General features: G+C 35.6%; 1 protein-coding gene across 4 annotated transcripts in view; it reads left to right on the forward strand.

Annotated features, from left to right (window-relative positions):
- PIGF (phosphatidylinositol glycan anchor biosynthesis class F) overlaps window positions 1-20,929 on the forward strand; it is a 110,281-nt gene that overhangs the window by 81,580 nt on the left and 7,772 nt on the right. For 2 of the 4 annotated variants that reach the window (XM_069583396.2, XM_069583398.1), the window contains 5 exons: window positions 1,033-1,281; window positions 2,411-2,502; window positions 4,151-4,267; window positions 5,690-5,770; window positions 17,306-17,414. In XM_069583396.2, coding sequence (XP_069439497.1) covers window positions 1,033-1,281; window positions 2,411-2,502; window positions 4,151-4,267; window positions 5,690-5,770; window positions 17,306-17,414 — 648 coding nt within the window. The remainder of the gene's footprint in view (window positions 1-1,032; window positions 1,282-2,410; window positions 2,503-4,150; window positions 4,268-5,689; window positions 5,771-17,305; window positions 17,415-20,929) is intronic. The other 2 variants (XM_069583397.1, XM_069583399.1) reach the window with 1 other exon arrangement.

The raw sequence follows: 20,929 nt of genomic DNA on the forward strand, positions 1-20,929 counted from the left end.
ATTAACTCCTTTCTTAACATCAGTCCATACCATGTATAAGCTCTCTGTTAGGTAATTTGTAAATATGTACATACATCAAATATGTGTTTTATAGAAAGAAAGTAAATATTTTTCTTCCTTTCATTCATACCATGCTTTTGGTTGGAATCTGGCATCTGTAATGGACATTGCCATTTTGGTATTTTTGCAGCACTGGGATTCCTTAGTTTAGCATAATGTTCTTTGAAGGCTCTTGATAACACTGGCCACCATTTGAGTATTCCAGTGTGTACCTGGTGTTACTTGGCATTTGCTAGAAAATGTGAACTACCGTGATGTTAGACAAAGGTCCATAATCGTAAAAAATGCCAACAGTCCACCCAAAGTGTATTATGGGGTTCCTAGAATACATAGCTTATAATTCCAAAAGGGCAAGTTATTAACCTATGTCCTTTGTTTTCACCTCTGATTTTGGGAAAGGAAAAATACAATGGATTGCTTAAATAGTCCTAGCACATGACCATGTTGTAGAAACTAAACACAAATATGTAAGAAATTGGTTAACGTGTCCTTTTTTAGGCTGTGATAACAGTCTGAACCATGTTAGTCCACATGTATGTTTCCACGTGTGCATCTCCCTGTTCTCTAGCTGCTGCTGCTGCTGCTGAGTCGCTGCAGTCGTGCCCGACTCTGTGCGACCCCATAGACGGCAGCCCACCAGGCTCCCCCGTCCCTGGGATTCTCCAGGCAAGAACATTGGAGTGGGTTGCTGTTTCCTTCTCCAGTGCATGAAAGTGAAAAGTGAAAGTGAAGTCACTCAGTCGTGTCTGACTCATAGCGACCCCGTGGACTGCGGCCCACCAGGCTCCTCCGTCCATGGGGTTTTCCAGGCAGCAGTGCTGGAGTGGGATGCCATTGTACTCTAGCACTTAGACATTTTTACCCATAGAAAACTGACTTTGGTTCATGACTTATTTTTAGATGTCGAAGCATTTAGGACAATGCAAAAAGTCATTATTGTCTATGTTCTTTTCTTAATTTGTTTTTCATTAGATAGCCACTCAAGAAAACACCATGAAAGATACTGACATCAAGAAACTACTGTATACCCATCTTTTATGCATATTTTCAATTATCCTAAGCGTCTTCATTCCATCATTCTTCTTGGAGAACTTCTCAATATTGGAGACACACTTGACATGGTTATACATCTGTTCTGTTTCTGCAACTGCCGTCAATTTAGTATTGTATTTAGTAGTGAAACCAAATGTGTCTTCTAAAAGAAGTTCATTATCATACAAGGTAAGGCTTATTTCTTGATAAATGATTTTTACATGTAGGTAATTTCTCTTTTACTGGAAGAATAAAGTATTAGTCAAGCACTTATTAGTCTATTTACAGTGAATAAAGAAGCTGATATTTTCCCCCAAGTCAGTAGTGTATTGCTTGCTGAAAGATTGTCCATAATGTTTGATAGATTCTTGCCATGAGTTCATTGGATATCATAACATTGTGAACCTATATAGTCATGTTTTATGTCATCATAAAACATGATGAAGATAAAAACATGTAGCAATTGCACCTTTAAACCTCATAAGACATTTCAGTTTATTTTCGTGCATCTTTTGCATTTCTGAAAGACACAATGAGTTTTTTAGCCATTCTAAAATAAACCACCTTGGTTGCTCTTGTTTCAAACGTGGCCTTCCTTGACTAAATAGTAGTTGAAGTTTCAGATATTGGAATCTATTTTCTGAAATATTTATTACAGTGTAACACAACTATTATTTGGAAAGTCCTCACTGAACATTATTGAGTACTATATGTGTGCATTAGGTAATTTAACACATGTTTACTGCCTTTTGATATAAGAAGCTCAGTGTGTGTTTTACCGTTAGATCTTCTTGAAGTCAAGTAGGTCCCACACACTGATTTTCAAACGTGCAGGTCTTTTTTATAGTAACATAAATATGATTTGGGGAATTATTTAATATTGTAATTTTTTGTCCAGTTTTTCTAGGACTTTTGTTTTAAAATGAAAAAGATTTATTACAGTTGTTATTTTCTGTAAATATTTCACGTGTAACATTATCACACAATAAGGACTGTTTTTTGTGTATCCTAGCACTCTTATTGGTAAATATTTCATAAATACTGCTTAACAGCATAATTCAGTACATAGCAGAGGAACAAAAATGTTTTCTGACTCTGCTTTTGGTTAGGTGTGTGGAATATGGAGGTCGATTCTTGTCTTTTAAGCTTTTTAAAAGTGTTGTGCAAAGCATATGTGATCTGACTTTAGGAGCAAATCCAAAGAAGAGTCCCCTGTACCACTCAATGTGGGACCAAGTTGTATTTGTAGATAAAATTCAAAGTATCTGCTGTCCTTCAGGCACTCTTGATTCTTTAAGTTGTTCATTTCTTTTTTTAGGTAACCAGATTTTTGAAATGCTGTATCTACTTTCTTACATCTTGTTTCTTCTTTCACGTAATTTTTGTTCTGTATGGAGCACCGCTAATAGAGTAAGTCTGAAATGTGTACCTTAAGCCAATTATGTTTTAAAACAGTCATTGGTAAAACCAAATGCTGATTCTGTTGGTGATTAGAGAAATAAAATGGTGTGTTCAGTTAATGGATCACGGAAGGATACTGACATCATTGCCCTTCCTTGCCAGGGTTATTTATTTATTTTTTAAAGACAGTGAAATAACTTAATTTACTAAATGCTCCTATTACCTAGCCTTCTGTTACCCAGTTGCCTGAGGAGGGAGGTACATGAGAAATTGTCGTATACCAGTAAGTGTATGATACTGGTAATCATAATTCCTTAGAACTTCTAAGGAAACTGATTATAATGATACATATAAATTAGTTATAAACAGCGTATCAGTTCCTAGTAAACGTGATTCTAAACTGCTCAAAAACTTTGTCTTCTTAAAAGTCAGTAGATTGCTGTATTGGAGAAGGCAGTGGCACCCCGCTCCAGTACTCTTGCCTGGAAAATCCCATGAATGGAGGAGGCTGGTAGGCTGCAGTCCATGGGGTCGCTAAGAGTCAAACATGACTGAGTGACTTCACTTTCATGCATTGGAGAAGGCAATGGCAACCCACTCCAGTGTTCTTGCCTGGAGAATCCCAGGGACAGGGGAGCTTGTGGGCTGCCGTCTGTGGGGTCACACAGAGTCGGACATGACTGAGCGACTTCACTTTCCCTCTTCACTTTCATGCATTGGAGAAGGAAATGGCAACCCACTCCAGTGTTCTTGCCTGGAGAATCCCAGGGACAGGGGAGCCTGGTGGGCTGCCATCTATGGGGTCACACAGTCGGACACGACTGAAGAGATTTAGCAGCAGCAGCAGCAGCGGCAGCAGCAGCTTGCTGTCTTTAATTACATGATAAGCTAATGTTTATAGTTGAAAGGTAAAATTTGACTGAATACCTTTTCTAAACCGAAAAATTTTTAATTAGGGAAAGGCAGATTCACGAATATGTCTTACGCACACGGTAGTTGAAGAAAGTTCAGCTTAGCAGTGATAAATGAACATAGTGAAATGAGTGATGTAATACACATACACACACATAGCTGTGTGTGTATATATTTGTGTGTGTGTATCTGGTTATATGTACACACAATAAATTAATAGGCAGTTATTTTCTAGAGGGGGACAAGACCTTTGTAACAGGAAACGGTAGTTTTCTGTCTAGTCCATTTAGAGTAGAGTGGATGTCTGGAGCAGTGGTTCTCCAAGTGTGGTTCTAAAACCAACAACGTCAGCATTCTATCAAAATGCAAATTCTCAGGCCTTAGCCAGAAACTAGTTTACTAGTTCTTCGTATGGTTCCAGTATAAGCTAAATTGAACCACTGGTTGCATAGAAAGTTCCTGAGACTATTGAGGAAAAAGTTAATGATCTAGAAGTGGGTTTTCTTGAAATGGACAGTTTCAGTGTCACAGGGCATTTAACACTTCTGAACTCTATAGTTCGAGCCACATATCTGGTAGATTGTTTTTTATAGTTTGCATTTCATTAGTAACATTTTTTATAGTCATCATTTTCGTAAGACAATAAGTTTATATTATGAAATCTGTTTTAATAAAAATGACGCAAAATGTGTCCACGCACGTTTAACACTTCTTAAAAAGTTAGTGAAGGTTTTCTTTTTTCTAGGTTGGTATTGGAGACATTTTCACTTGCGGTTATTTTGTCCACTTTCACTACCGTGCCTTGTTTATGTTTGTTAGGACCAAACTTCAAAGCCTGGCTAAGAATTTTCAGTAGGAATGGGTAAGTTTTAATTTTATATTCTAGAGATGTTTGAACTATTAAAAAAACTAACTAGTTAGTATTAAAAAACTAACGAGGTCCTTTTCTATTCAGGGCAACTGTTTCTCAGCCCTGGATGGTTCCCAGAGATGCCTTCTGGGCCCACTGCCGCTGGGGACTGGGACCTGGGGAGGGTTGTGTGCACTTGAGGGGCACCCGAGCAGGCAGAACCATAGGCCTCTCCCTCCACTTCAGCATGAGCAGCTCTGCCTTTTTTTTTTTTTTCCCCTGTATGGTAGAATTTCACTTAGTCTTTTGTGTGAAAAAGGGAACTGTTACAGAAAGAAAACTTTGGAAACACTGCTTGGGGACACTTTGTCACTGTGATAAAATTGCTACAGATAAAATTGCTTCCATACATCTTATTATGTAGAATTGGCGTTCATTAGCAAAAAATGTTTAGTGTTAACAACCATAGTTTCTTGTTCACCCTCTTTTGTAGTGAGACATCAAAGTGCAGGTTTTACAGAATTTTATTCCCTTAGTAGCTGTATGTATTTTTAGCATCACTAAGTTAAAATTTTAGCTTCTTAAAAAGCATTGAAATTACTTATATCAGAAATGGTTGAGTCATAGCTAAGGAAACTAGAAGTTAGTTAGCACCCATGATTTTGTCCTATTTATCATCCAGCAACAAAAACTTCTTGAGCCTTTAACTCTGTTTAGAGTTTGTACAGAGTTTGCAGAGTCTGAATCACCTGATTCTCTCCCTGAGGGGCTTGGATATTCAAGCGCCAGGGATGAGATGAGCAAAACCATAAGACTAAATTTGTGTAAACAGTAAAGTTTTAGGAACTCGGTAGCAGGGGAGATCCCTGAAGAGTGAGCTGTACTGGGGATGATCTATGAAAGACTTGGATCAGGAGTAAGAGATTTGGTGAGACTAAGAGGAAAGGGGAGACACTCCGTGCTAGAGCAATGAGTGAAATCATAGATACTGAAATGAACGTGGTATTTTTGTGTGATTTGGAAGAGAACAGCCCAAGTAGAGCAGATACTTACCATGTAGCTAGACTCCATACATTACTGACTTTTTCCTTTTGAAATGCATACTATTTGTTTCCCTTCAGGACCATCTTCTAGTGTTCATAAAGTCTCTAGAAAACAAAACTGTATCACCATTGAATACCTTTTCCCACATCATTACCATATTATTCCAAATAGCATTGATTTCTTGTAGCATTTTAGTTTGAAATTTTTAAACAGTGAAAATCAGTTGAAATCTTCTTGGTTTAGATTGATGATTTATTCAGCTTTGATTTCGGTTTCTGATGATAGCACTGATGTTGCATGTAGGGTGATATTGTTATCTGATTGTACAGTCAGTTCTACTATATTATGGCATATGCATAGCTAAAAATCCTTGCCTTATACAAAACTAAGCAGGAAGAAACACAGAGCTTGTGAAGAAAATGGGACTGAGGCGCAGCACTCAGAAACTTCGTCAGTAACACATCATAAAAGGTATTCAGTATTCAGAAGAGCATGTGCACGCGTGTTCAGTTGTGCCTGACTCTTTGTGACGCTGTGGACTGTAGCCCACCAGGCTCCTCTGTCCATGGGGATTCTCCAGGCAAGAATACTGGAGTGGGTTGCCATATCCTCCTCCAGGGGATCTTCCCAGTCCTGGGGCTGAACCCATGTCTCAAGTAGATGTGGGAGGAGTTGCCTCTTGTAAGGAGGGTTGTTAAAAAATTAAGGCAGATGGTGGAAGGTGTGGCTCAGATACCTGAGGGGAACTGAGACAGCTGGGAGATGGGGTTTTTTTTAAACAGTATGGAGATATAATTCAGACACCATATATGTCACCTATATAGTGTCCAATTCAGTGATTTTTAATGTATTCACAGATGTATGCAACAGATATGTCAGTTTTGAATATTTTCATCACCTAAAAAAGAAACTGTTTTCTTTGGCTATAATTCCCTTATTCCTCTCCCCTAGCCGTAAGCACCCTGGAGAAGGAAATGGCAACCCACTCCAGTATTCTTGCCTGGGAAATTCCGTGGACAGAGGAGCCTGGTGGGATACAGCATGGGTTGCAGAGACTTAGCAACTGAATAAGCCCTAAGCAACCACTAATCTATTTACTGTCTGTAGATTTGCCTGTTTTGGACATTTCATAACAATGGAATCATATAATATGTGATCTTTTGTGATTGGCTTTTTCATGTATCATAATGTTTCTGAGGTTTATCCACGTTGTAGCATGTTGTTAAGTCATGTCTGACTCCTTTGCAACCCCATGGACTCTAGCCTGCCAGGCTGCTCTGTCCAGGGGATTTCCCAGACAAGAATTCTGGAGCAGGTTGCTGTATCCTCCTCCAGGGGATTTTCCCTACCCATGTTCGAACCCTGTCTCCTGCTTGGCTGGTGATTCTTTACCGCTGAACCTCCTGGGAGGCCAGCTGTAGCGTGTGTTAGTACTCTATTCCTTTCTGTGGTTGAATAATAAGGATGCATATATACCACATTTTGTTTATCCATTCATCAGCTGATAGACATCTGAGTTTTCACTTTTTGCTGTTCTGAAAAAGTTGCTGAAGGAGTCTGTGTGCAGGTTTTTGTGTGGGTATATTTTTAAATATGAAACAGTTTTTTATTTTATGTTTTTAAACTTTACCGAGGAATAATTGATGATATAAAATTATACATATTTAAAGTGATTTGATATACATTGCAGAGTGATTCCAAGATCAAGATAAGTAACACATATGGATAAATGTTTTTATTTTACTTGAGTATATGCCGAGGAGTGGAGTTGTTGGGTCATATGGTAACTCCAGATTTAATCATTTGAACAACTGCCAGACTTTTTCAATGTGGCTGTTCCATTTTATATGTCCATAGTAGTGTGTGAGGGCTCCAATCCCCCTACATCCTCACCAACAGTTGTTAGTATTTGACTTTTTAATTATCCTTATGGGTGTGAAGTATTATCTGTTTGTGTTTTTTATTTGTATTTCCCTTTTGACTAGTGAAGTCAAGCATCTTTTCCTGTTCCTATTGGCTGTTAAATGTTTTCCTTGAAGAAATATCTTAGATCCTTTGCTCATTTTTCAATTGAGTTTTTTATGTTTTTATTATTAAGTTGTAAGAGTTCTTTATATATTCTGGATACAAGTCCTTTATCAGATATATGATTTGCAAATATTATTTACTCTCTTTCTGTCTGTTGTTTTTTCACTTCCATGATAGTGTTCTTTGAAACACAAAGGTTTTAATTTTGATGAAATCTAATTTATTTTTTTCTTTGGTTGCTTGTACTTTTAGAGTCATATCTAAGAATCCATGGCCAAATCCAAGGTGTTGACGATTTTCTCCTGTGTTTCCTTCTAAGAGCTTTCTAATTTTGATTCCTAAATTTGGGTCTTTGATCCATTTTGTGTTAGTTTTTATGTATGGTGTGAAGTAAGGGTCTCCCACTTTATTCTTTGCATGTGGCTTCCCAGTCATCCTAGCATCATTTGTTGAAAAGCCATTTATCCCTCTGAGTGATCTTGGCACCTCTGTTGAAAATCAGTTGACCATAAGCACATGATTCCATTTCTGGACTTTGAGCTCTTATTGCGTTAATGTATACCCTGATGCCAGTACAACACTGTCTTGGTTAGCTGCTGGATATTTGAGGGGTGTGCATGTTTTTTGTATTCATACGCTGCTCAGTTCAACTGGGTGCAGTTTTTGTGTTCACTCAGTGTTTCTCACAGACAGAATCACTCCTATTGTTCTTTAATATATCAATCAAATTGGAATAAATTCAAATTTTCAAAGCAAGCATTATAGCAGAACTGACCAAATATATATAAATTCCTAATATTTTAAAATTGGAAAAAGTCAAACTTTAAAACTGAAGGGAAACAGAGTAACCATTCTTAGTTTCTCATAGTAATTTATCATGAACTTATTATATAGACATTTTCTGAGCCTCTTTCTTTTGATAATTAATTTTTTTGAAGTATAGTTGTATTATATGTTACATGTTACAAGTGTACAGTATAGTGATTCACAATTTTTAAAGGTTATACTCCATTTGCAGTTATTATAAAATATTGGTTGTATTCCCCGTGTTGTACAATATATCCTTGTAGCTTATTTTGTACATGATAGTTTATACCTCTTAATTCCCTGCCCCTGTATTGCCCCTCCCACCCTGAGAATTGAGTGAGATTATGAAATAGTAAGTGCTCAAGAAATGTTTGTCACCTGGATTAACAATTGTCAGGAGACATTTTTATACTTCATACTCCCAGTCCTGACTGCTGTTTGTCTTGGGACTTTTCTTGGTTTAGGTAACAGACCAAGGAGTGCTGAGCATAGACAACCACAGGGAAGGAGGAAGGGTTTTTACAGTATGTTTAATGTGAAGTTGATTTGAACTTTGTCGTGGGGAGCTTAAGTCTTCATGTCTCTACCATACATTAGTGATATTTCAGTTTCCTCCTATCACTTCCCTATCACTTTTATCACACTTCAAGGATTTAGTATAAATATGTCACATGTCCAATTTTGAATGAGGTAGGAAATAATCTGATACAGTAACTTGTTTAATGTTAGAGTTAGCCTTAAATGTTCACTTTTATGCAAAATTTTTAAAAATTCAAAGATCTGGTGATTCTGCAATGGTAGTGTGAAATACCTAAGAAAAACAATGACTTGTGTGTTATTTTGAAATTATTTGAATATATTAACATTTTTATATTGAGTCACAACTTTAATTTAAAATAATGTTATTATAATTTAAAGAGGTTATATAGAACATATGAATAATACATTTCTTCCTATCCAGTAATCCTTTTCAACAGAAATTAAAGTTCTGATTTGAAGTACTTATGCTATAGTTCTAATTCACTGAAAGTATTTAAAATACCTTAAAGGACTGATTGAAGATTTTAGAACTTTAAGTTTTTATCATTCATCCTATGTTTTGTATACAAAACATTAGTAGAATAGTAGAGTGTTTTTCCTTTTTTTTTTGCTTATTTAAAGTTGGCCCTTGTATTATTTTTGAAATATAACTAATTCAGGTGTTCAGTATGAATAGCTCAGTTTTGAATTGGGCTGACATCTTGTTCAGTATTGAGTCAATATTTTGTACTATTTTAAGTGAAATGTCATTATATCCTAATTTTTAGTGTATTTTTTGCATGTTTAACACTAAGTAGATGATAATCAAATAAAGACTGAAGACACTAAAGCTCTGAACTTGAGAACTATGTAAGAGATGCATCCCAAGAGTAAAGGGCAAGTTCTGACACTGTTCAGATTGAATATGTAATTAACTGACACTGTTTTAACAAGACTTTTTCTTAGAGTCATGTAAAGTTATTGTAAGTTTTTTTTTTTTTTTTAAGAATGCTATTTTAAAGAGGCTTGAAGATAGAAAAGTCATTTGGTTTCCTAAAAAATTCTAGCAACTTCTTTTTGGTATACTTTATTACTGAATATACTCAATTTGTACTAGTTTACTTCAGTTTGTTGCTTTGGTGTTGTAATTATTGTGGGGCCTTTTTTTTTTTCCATTTGTTGACTTCCTTATAAAGGAAAATAATAATTTGACTATCTTCATCCTATATTTCTCATTCAAGTTTGCTTTTTCTTTTATCAGTTTATTTTATGCTTTTATTTGAATGTTTCAGAATCTGATCACTTTTCATGAAGTGAAAAAATTTAATTTCTGAATACGTTCCTGAATCTATGATTATCTTGCCAAGGTAAAGACAGCCTATAAGCCCTATTTTTGTAGTGAAAACAATAAGCCTCTTTTTGCCATCTTTGTGTTGAAATGGACTTTATATCGAAAAAACCACTGTGGACATTAAAAGTGAAAGGATGGTAAATCACCAGTTTTTATATATATTAAAATTAGGTAATTTAGTCTTAATGTGGGTGCAAAAACTTAGTAGCAAAGAGGCATTGGTTTTAATCTTTATTCAGTGGGGGAAGGGGAAAGTTTATAAGTAAATATCTTTAGCCACTAGGAGGAGTTGTTTAGTGCCTCTTTTTTTTTTAGATAGAGATCAACAGTTAAAAAGATCAACTCCATCTAAACAAGCACTGTTTTGATGACAGCCTGTCTGAGCCATAGTATTTATTGTTAACTATCTGAGATAACTGATACAGTATCTGGAATATAGATAGTAGGCATTTGAAATGGTTTATTTCAATTAAGATTTGATTAAATGAATTTCAGTGAAGTCAAATAGTGTGGACATTTACTTAGAACTCACTGTCATGAAGACTGATCTGTAATATTTAGTCACTTTTAAGTTTGTTTGCAGAATAGTGTACTGTGTATTCTATTCTCAATCATATATATATATATATATATAAAACTTAACTATGAAGAAATTAGCCATTAAGCATTGAATTCCAATGGCTTTATTATGGAAATTTATAAAATGAAAATAAATCAATGTCAGTGCTGCTATAAATCAGTGACTAGAAATAAATTTATGCTTTTTGTTTTTTACAAAAGAATATTACAAAAATTCAAATAATAGAAAAATATCAAAAGTTAAAGATCTTAGAATGCTACATAAAGAATAGCTGTTACTAACAGATTTTATGTTCCAGATTTTATCTATGCAAAAATATATGTAATTTAAAAACAAAACTGGTTATACTAGTCACTGCTTTATAATATGCTTTGCTTTTCACTTATTGAGCTGGTAGGGAAATGGCAGCAACTTCTTTTCTCTCCTTAAATCTTCCTAAACTAATCATTGGGAAAGAATGGGATCACCATGATTTAATTAGCCTAATCATCAGAGATGAGATGAATGTTGGCAACTAATCATCATTATAAGTATTCCATGTACCATGATTTAACTAATTTCCTATTGAGGATTATTATCAAATTTTCATGGTATAAATAATGTTGTTATGAACATCTTTGTACCATATAATTTTGTATACTTGTACACTGATTTCTGTATACCAGATTTCTGGAGTAGAATTCCTAGGTCAAAAGAAGTTGATAGTCATCACCAAATTAAAATTCTAACTTGAAATCTATACACACACACACGTATATACTTTATTATTATATACATACATATATATATATATAGCTTCCCAGGTGGCTCAATAGTAAAGAATTGCCTGCCAATGCAGGAGACCCAGGTTCAATACCTGGGTTGGGAAGACCCCCTGGAGTAGGAAGTGGTAACCCCACTCCAGTATTCTTGTCTGGAAAATTCCATAGACAGTGGAGGCTGGCAGGCTACAGTCCATGGGGTCACAAAAGAGTTGTAGCACGTCATCTGAGCACATCTGACTTCACATCACACAACTGAGCACACACATCATCATCAAAACTCACACACACACAAACGTACATCTACCTCAACAGAGTGCCAGTTTTCCTGAATCCCCATCAGTGCTGTTTATATTCTTTATCAGTCTCCCAGGGCTGCTGCCTACTGGGTTTTACCTAGGAAGCAGACTGTTCTACTATAGTTTCATCTGATTCCTAATGGGATGCATAAGCCCTGGTCAAAAAATTTTTTTAATTTGTAGAACCGCCATTCATTAAATTTCAGCTGAATGTTTCTGATTATATTGCAAAGACACCATTTCCCTTGCCTTGGCTCTCTGCCTCCATTCTTTCCTTCTGCCTCATGTCACCCAAAATTTGATAGAAAAGAACATCCAGTCCTCAAAATGCAACTTCAAGACATGAAAAATTGATGTTGGTTAAGATGGGAAGGCAGCTTCAAATAATGCATTCATTTTATCCAAGCAAATGGGTAGTTTAGGCAGCCTGACCATATGAAGTATAGGCAAGTTGAAAAAAAATGGTCTGACAATGGCTAAAAACAAACTACAGAAGAAGAAAAAGGCATGTAGAAGATAAGGAATTCAGCCTGGAAGAAAATACTACCCAAGGAACAAAAACAAAAAAGCTCCCCACAGTTTACCACAGAAAAAAATGTTATTAAGGATATTAATGCAATAAAATAAGAGCTCAAATATGAGATAATTAAAGAAAATGAGGTGGAGAAGGAAATTGAAAAATTAATGAAATAAATTGAGAATCCAGATCATACTATTAGATCATAAATTAGAAACATAGATAAATTAGAAAATCAAGTTGTAGCAGCAAGAAGGGTTTGAGCTAATCAAAATGAAGCAATTAGAGAAGAAATGATAAATACAGAGAACATACAAAGGAGATCAACTTAAGAAAAGTTAGTAGCCCTAAAATACAAAGCAAAAAATAATTCAAAGATATGATAGAAGATAGTTTCCCCAGATGAAGGAATTACTGAGTGCATATATAAGGGAGTTACTATATCAAGAAAATAATTGAATGAATTGGAGTTCAGAACAGAATATAAATACTGTATAAATATGATAGTAATGGAAGTTACACAGTGGGTGAAGGGAAGATGGAGAAAGATGCACCTCCAACCACTCTGGCTGCCCCCAGATCCTGAGCCTAGTTGCTACAACCTCTTCAGGAAGGCTTAAACAAAATTCTGCATACTAAGCAATGAGTCTTATGCCTAGTCCTTTTTATCTTCTGGGCCCAGAACACTAACAGCCAGGCTTATACCATCTAGACAGAATACTGAAATGATTTCTCTCTGAGAAAACTGGTACCAAAACACCTATAGATACTGACATTGTAGATTTCTCTTAACAGGCAGGGCTCCTAGCCAGTTCCTGGGACAGTGAGGCCCATCAGTTGAATCTTGCTACTCATGTACAGTGAGCATCCAGCCGGCTGATTAGAGTTTCACTTTTTTGTTGTCTTTTGAAAAAGCACATAATTGAGATATAACTTCAAGCCATGAAACTCACCCATTTAAAGCGTACAGTTCAAGGGGATTTCCCTGGTGGTCCGGTGGTTAAGACTCCGCGCTTCCACTGCAGAGGACAGAAGTTCAGTACCTGGTTGGGTAACTAAGATCCCACATAACAGCCAAAAAATAAAGCAATATAATGTATAACTCGATAGTTTTTTTGTACAGGTGCTGTTTTATAACCATCAGCACAGTCTAAGAACATTTCATCACCCCAAAAGAAATACCTGTTAACAGTTGTTCTTCATTCCCACCCTTCTCTCCCACCCACCCCCTTATTCTCCATCCCAGGCAAACACTAAAGTACTTTCTGTCTCTATAAATTTGCGTTTTCTGGACATTTCATATATAGTGTTTTACATTTAAGTAGAATGGTAACTGAAGAAACACTAGACATTTGAAGAAGACTTCTAAGCTGAAAACCAGAAATGCAAACAACAAAAAAGAAACTCAGTGGAAATAAAAGCAGTGTAAGAACCAGAAGAAAACCAGAAAAAAAATACATATTTTTATATCCATAAACATGAACAGGAGGTAATCAAAAGGAATATTCAGAGAAGAAGGCTTCTTGGGAATTAAAAAATTCAACAGAAGTAGGGACAAAGTTGAAAAGATCCTTTAGTCAAACAAAAGGGCAAAGATATGGGAAATGAGTTAAAAAGTAAGAAGATTAGAGAATTAATTCATAATGATAGTATCCCCAGCAAAAGAGTAAGAAAAACAAAATTCTTAAGGGACCTGGGCATCAAAAGGCAAGTCTTCAAATGAAAATTTCAAGAACTAAAAACCTGAGAGTCTAAATTAAGAAAGCCCATGTGTATTTCTGGCATAATGAATGAAAAGACATATTAATGTGAAATTTTAGATAACAAGAAATAAAGAGATGATTCTAGAGGCTCCCAGAGAGGATGGTGGGAAGGTGGGGCATAGAGAACATGCTACTTACAGAGAGCTGGGAGCCAGATGGCCCTGAACTTCTCAAGCAGGAATCAGAAAACACTGGAGCAATGCCTTCAACATTCTGAGACAAAATGATTGCCAACAGTTATAGTAAAGTCACTGTCAGACTTTAAACATCTCTAAAATCTGTTTTCCCCCTACATTTTCTCAGGAATATGTTAAAGGATGTACTTTAAAAAAAGGGGGAAATAGAAGGAAGAAGTCTTGAAATTCAGGAAAATGGAGACCCAGGAGCACAGAGAGAGGCGAAGGGAATTCACGAGATGGTGTAGGGCACTCGCAGGAACACAGTTGTGCCTCAGGCTTTTTAATTTTAAAAAGGTAGGCTACAGATTTCTTCTAATTTGTAAATTAGGTCTTGGTTCCATGTTTTTCTGCGTTTGTTGTACGTAAGATTGTAAACACTCTTCATACATCAAACAAACAAAATAGAGGACAACCTCTTGGATATTTGCCCTTATTTTAACAAATAGAAGATGACCACAAGTGTGCTTATAACAATGAAAAAAAAAAGTGTGACGACATGGATCTTGCCCCTTGGCCCAAGGAACTTGGAGTTTAGGTTAGACATGTACATAGATCTTATTAGACTTACCTCATATTGCTGACTGGATTTAAAGCCTTCAGAGACTTCTTTTGACTTAAAAAATTTGACTTTTAAGGCTTTTATAGAATCCTAACCCTAAATCTACCACAGTGAGATACCACTCCACCACTACTAAGATGGCTACGTAGCAAATGTTAGCAAGGATCTGGAAATCGGAATCCACATACACTGCTGATGGGATCCTGGAAGGCTGCAGTCCATGGGGTCGCTAAGAGTCGGACACGACTGAGCGACTTCACTTTCACTTTTCACTCTCATGCATTGGAGAAGGAAATGGCAACCCACTCCAGTGTTCTTGCCTGGAGAATCCCAGGGACGGGGGAGCCTGGCGGGCTGCTGTTTGTGGGGTCACACAGAGTCGGACACGACTGAAGCGACTTAGCAGCAGCAGCAGCGCTGCTGCTGCTGCTTTGGACGATAGTCTGGCAGTTCCTCAAAAGGTTAAGCACAAAGTTATCAGCAAGTCTATTCCTTAGTATATCTCCAAGAAAAACGTATGTCCAGACAAAACTTACACGTGAATGTTTATAGTAGCATTTAGATGTAATCACCAAAAAGTCAAAACAACCTAGGTGTCCATCAACTAATGTGTGTAAAAAATAAAATGTGATATATCTGTATAACAAAATATTATTTGGCAATAAAAGAGAATGACATTTTTACGTGCTACAAAATTGATGAACCTTGGAAACTGTGGTAAGTGAAATAATCCAGTCACAGAAGACCACACATTGATTTCATTTGCATGACATGTTCAGAATAGGCAAATCCATAGAGACAGAAAGTGGATTAGTGATCTAGAGGGAAGGGGAAATTGGGAGTGACTGCTAATGTAAAGGGTTTTGTTTTGTGGGTGATGATTGTGCAGTTCTGTTAATATACTAAAAACACTGAGTTGTGTACTTTAAGTGAATCGTATGGCTGGAAAAGGTTTTTCTGTAGCATTTTTTTTTTTAACTGTACTCAATAAAGCCTTTTTTTTTTTTTTTAATCCTACTCTAACCTACTTTTCCAATGTTGTTACCCATTCTTCCACTTGGGCTCAACCAATTTTACTTACATTCTTTTAACCTATAGTATATCTCTTTCTCCATTTCTTCAAGACCAAATACTGTTCCTTCTTCCAAATTCAGCTGAACTTCCTCTTTCATAAAAAAAAGAAAAAAAGTAAACCTCTTCTTAGCAGAAAGTAAACTCTGCTCTCAAGTTTTGTATCTCTCGGCAAATCACTTTACACATTGCAATACCAAGAAGTGTGTGTTTTGGTGAAAGGTAGTCAACATTTCTCAACAACATAAAGTAAAAAATTACCTTAGACAAACCTTTAAATTGCCTGAATCGTACAATTCTCTCTTTACATTCACCTCATCAGTTTTTTCACCTCTTAGGACTGGAATAGATCTCTGTTCTGTTGAATGTTACTTGAAGATATTGACTTTTATTTTTAAGTGTTACACAAAATAGAGAAGAACAATTAAGCCCAAAAAATAACACAGATTTGGATGTATGGGGCTTGCCTCCAATCTTCTTCCAGCCCCAGTTGTCAATAGAAACAGGCTGAAGCTCTTAACTCGTATGGTGAGGGAAAGGTAGTAATGAGATGGATAGGTGAGTTGGTTTATGGACTGACTTGTCATTCTGGATGGTTTTAATTCAGTGTACATTTTGTGTATAGTAATTAGCCTATTTCTAAAGCAGTCATCTAACAAAGCAAATGTTTCCCCCCTTTACCACACTAATGGAAGAAACTGCTTTTCATAAACTTCAGAATAGCTAAACATTGCATTTGAAACAATTGAATATTTGTACTCCAGTTACTGCATTTTTGGGGAGTGGTTTACTCCACTGTAATGAGATTCTTATTCCACCCAGTTAAGTGATCACATTAGGGGCAGACTGAAGCCAAGACTTACTAAGAGACCGGCAGAATTACGTCTTTCCACCTTTACACTGTAAGATGTGCACTTAATAAATAAGAATGGTAGGCCAAAGCATTGGATCTTTTGTAATATTTTATTCTCATTCTCTACTCCTTCCCCACCAAATAGAGTTGATTTTCTTAAATGAAATGTGCCTAAGGGACTAGTTGAATAAATGATGCTTCCTTGGGACAATGGGATACTAGTAAAACTGTTAATGGGAAGATGCACAGCAAAACCATGTTTATGACGTGGTACATTTGAGTTTTGTTTTGAAGGGTTTATACATACATGTGTGCATATAAGCAGATGTGCATATATCATTCTAAACAAAATTGTGTGGTTTTGTGTGTATAAAATATTTCTGGAAGGATATGTACTAAGTTGATAATAGTCGTTTATGGGAAAAGAACCAAAGTTGATAATAAGGGTGAGAGGAGGAGTTAGCATTCATTGCAAATACTCTTTTGTATTGTTTGACTTTCAGTATGTGTATATGTTACTTTTCCAGCTGAAAACCACTTATGTCTTCTTGCCAATTAATTGTTAATGGTTCATGGCAAATATTTATGTGTCAGTTTGAGATGCTTATTTGAAATGGACAGAACACGTACATATACATGGTGTTAATGTGTGCTATTCGTTTGATTTCCCAGCAGTTGAGATCTATTCCACCAGTGATTTATGTATTTGTGTTTTACAGAGTTACGTCCGTTTGGGAGAATAGTCTTCAGATCACTACAATTTCTAGTTTTGTAGGAATATGGCTTGGAGCCTTTCCTATTCCACTGGATTGGGGAAGACCATGGCAGGTTGGTTTCAACTCCTTAAAGCAGCAAAGTAAATGTTTGTACAGTGAGGGTAAAACCGATGGCGCCAACAAGTGTATATATAAATTGTTTCATTGTTCAGTTAAGTAGGTGTGTTGGTTCCCTCTGTCACTGTAATCTGGGTGACTTATTGCGGCCTCAGTGCTACAGGTATCCAGATTAGCCTGTTTCTGTCTTCCAGCACTGTTTTAACATATAGCAAAGTTGATTTTGAAATAAGTGTTTGTGAAATTAGAAGAAACTTATAAACATCAGATTTTTCATTTTCTATCACAATAGAGTATAGCTATTAAGCTAGGTGAAGCACTGTAAGTATTCTTTTTAGCCGCATTTTACATTTGAGAAAACTGATACCTAGAGGACATGTGATATTTCCAAGGTCACTGAGCTAGTGCTGAATACCTCTTTGTTATAATTTTTAATGGCTTTGTAGTAAATCATTATATAGTTATTCTAAAATTTAACAAATTCACTATTGATCATTTAAGTTATTGCTAATAATTTACTATTTTACTGTTATAAACAATGTTATGATAAAGATCTTTTAATCTGTATCTTAATGGATATTTCCAATTATTAAGATAATTTCTCCTAAATCAAGTTTAGTATTAAAAAATAAATATACTTTTCCAAAATGAGAATTTTTTTCTTGATTACAAAGACAGTATACATTTATTTAGAAAACTTCAGCAGTACTAATAATTATAAAAAATAAGTAAAAATTATCAAATATCCAGCCACCCAGAGGCAGCTCCCATTTGTGTTTTGGTGACAATCTCTGCAGCTCTTTGTATAACTATTCATAGTACACATATTATTTTTAATCTGTTTCTTTCCCCTTCAACAGTATATTGTGGAACTCGTTCCATGTCAGCGACAAGTTGCATGGGTGTAATACTGTATTATTTGTGTAGAATCATATATTAATTTCTTATGAATGGATATTTAAATTATTTCATTTTCACTATTATTAATTATCATAATTATCATAAAACATACATCCTTGCAGTTTTGTCCAGTTTTCTCCTTAAATTTTTCTTAGTTTGTCCAGTTTTCTCTTTAAAATAAATTCCTAGGTAGTGAATCTCTGATATGTGTCTCACTTTCCAAAGGCCATTGAGGGAGCTAGATTGTATGTCTTGCACTTAACTGCCTACTTTTTAAGTCCATTCTTTGTGGTTTCTATTAGATGTTGTGTCTCCCTAACAAATGAGTTGTTGTTTTACATTCAGTAAGTCTGGTAGGTTTGCCCTTCCCTGTAATAGTTCTTCACCTACTTATATGTTATAGAAGTCCCTGGAGGTTTGGCATGTGTGTGTCACTGATACCATTCCCAAGGTTATAGTATTAATAAAGGTTTCTTTTATATTCTCTTGGCCATCTCAGTGATTGCTGGGAAATAGAGATTCACTTGTACTCAAGTTACCATCTTATGAAACTTAATTTCATTCAATAGTGTCACAATTTCTAAATTGGGGGACAATCAAAATCACTGAAAAGTGTGCATGGGAAATTGTGTCTTAGTCCCTTATTTCAGATATATGAAATTAAATCTAATACACAGTATCAATATATAACACACTATGGGCCATCAGCTTATGAGTTAGTAAGGTAACGTGTAATTAGCTTGTTAGTTTGCATATAGATGGAATATTTTGGAGTGTAAAAGTTTGATATCTTGTTGCTGTTGTTCAGTTGCTAAGTCGTGTCCAAGTCTTTGCCATCCCGTAGACTACAGCACACCAGGCTTTCTTGTCCTTCACTATCTCCTGGAGTTTGCTAAACTCATGTCCATTGAATCGGTGATGCCATCCAACCATCTCATCCTCTGTTGCCCCCTCTCCTCCTGCCCTCAATCTTTCTCAGCATCAGAGTCTTTTCCAATGAGTTGACGCTTTGCATCTTACTCCTGTATAAATCGTCAGGGGCGGTGGTCCAGTGGTTAAGACTTTGCCATCTGGTGCAGGGGGCATGGGTTTGATCCCTGATTAGGAAACTAAGATACCACATACTATGTGGTACAGCCAAAGGTGGGGGGAACGACAGGCAAAAAAGACTATGCAGAGTAGATGTTGAATTATGGGGAGCAGATGCATCTTTCTAAAATCTGGGTTTAGGTTTGTGTAGAAAATATATATTTCAATTATTTACAATCCAATTATCCATTTTTGATTGTTTAGGCTTCTAGCTAGTGACTCCCATTTTTCTACCTCAATTCTTATTTACAGTAAGAGGTGAACTGGATCCAAATTAATGGTATCAGACTTTTAAAATTAATATAAATTTTCTATTTGAATTATTGACTTTAAAAAAAATTCTAGCTAGCTAATTTAGCATGTAACAAATGTTGGTCTTCATTAGGAATGTTTCATTTGACTGGAATATTACTGGTTATTTAATAATCTTTACTATTGGGTTATTTTAAGAGTATTCCAAGTTAATGAGCCACTTATTTACTATCATCTTTCAAAATTATGATAGATATGTATTCACTATCATCTTTTAAAATTATGATAGATATGTTAGAAGTGATGTATAATTAATCTTTTATTCACATAATAATTACCTGCCCCTCCCCAGTTTAGTGATTATTTACTAACTTAGCAATTATAAACTAGAGAGATGATGTCTTTTTTTTTTCACTTTTTATTTGCATCAGAGTTTTCTGTTCTGTTTGTTTTTTCCTTTGTAAACCTAACTACACAATAAGCACTCAGTGTGGCTCATGATCCTGACAGAATCTGCCAGAGAAACAATAAACCAGATAAAAGATTATGGCATTACTTCAGAATGGAGATTTTTCTAAAGTAGAATTTCGGAAGAAGAAAACTTCTGTCTATACTTTATCATTTAAACTTGAATATTATAGTATTAGGAAGAGATTTTAGTTCTGTATTCCTTGTAGCCCAGTAAAGATTTGATATGTTTGTGGTAAAGCAAGCTTTTCTGGTTTGTGATCTGATTTTACTTATGTTTAATAAAAATAAGTAAACTTGGAGAAGCAAGAGTATCTGGTTATGCAATTACACTTTCTTTAAAAACACATACACACAAACCACCTCACAAAAACTTTCACATATTTTAGTTCCATTTTTCTACTTTGTACTCAACCGGACTGTGTATTCAGTGCCCAGAGGCCAAGCATAAGATTATATAATGATGTGAGTTCTGTATTGAACAAGTTCAAGAATACTTACAGTTTTTAAGTTGTTTCAAAATTTAGTGACTGGAAAGGCCCATTAGAAATATATAACCTTAATGAAAAGGTTTTTTCACTTACTAATAGGAATTTTAAATAATTTTAAGTAATGACAAAAGATGACAAAAGATACCAGGCATCTCTATAATTGGAGGAAGCCTTCCATTTCTAGGAGGCAGCAAGAGAATTCGGTGAAAGAGAATGTGGTTGATGGCTGCCCACTATGTTGTTGGTCATCTTTATTGTTTTCTTTGAAAGTAATTCAAAGTCATCTTGCTTCTCTTCCCTGCCTTAATTA

The sequence above is a fragment of the Ovis canadensis genome, chromosome 3 (genome assembly GCF_042477335.2).
Source record: "Ovis canadensis isolate MfBH-ARS-UI-01 breed Bighorn chromosome 3, ARS-UI_OviCan_v2, whole genome shotgun sequence".
Lineage (NCBI taxonomy): Eukaryota > Metazoa > Chordata > Mammalia > Artiodactyla > Bovidae > Ovis > Ovis canadensis.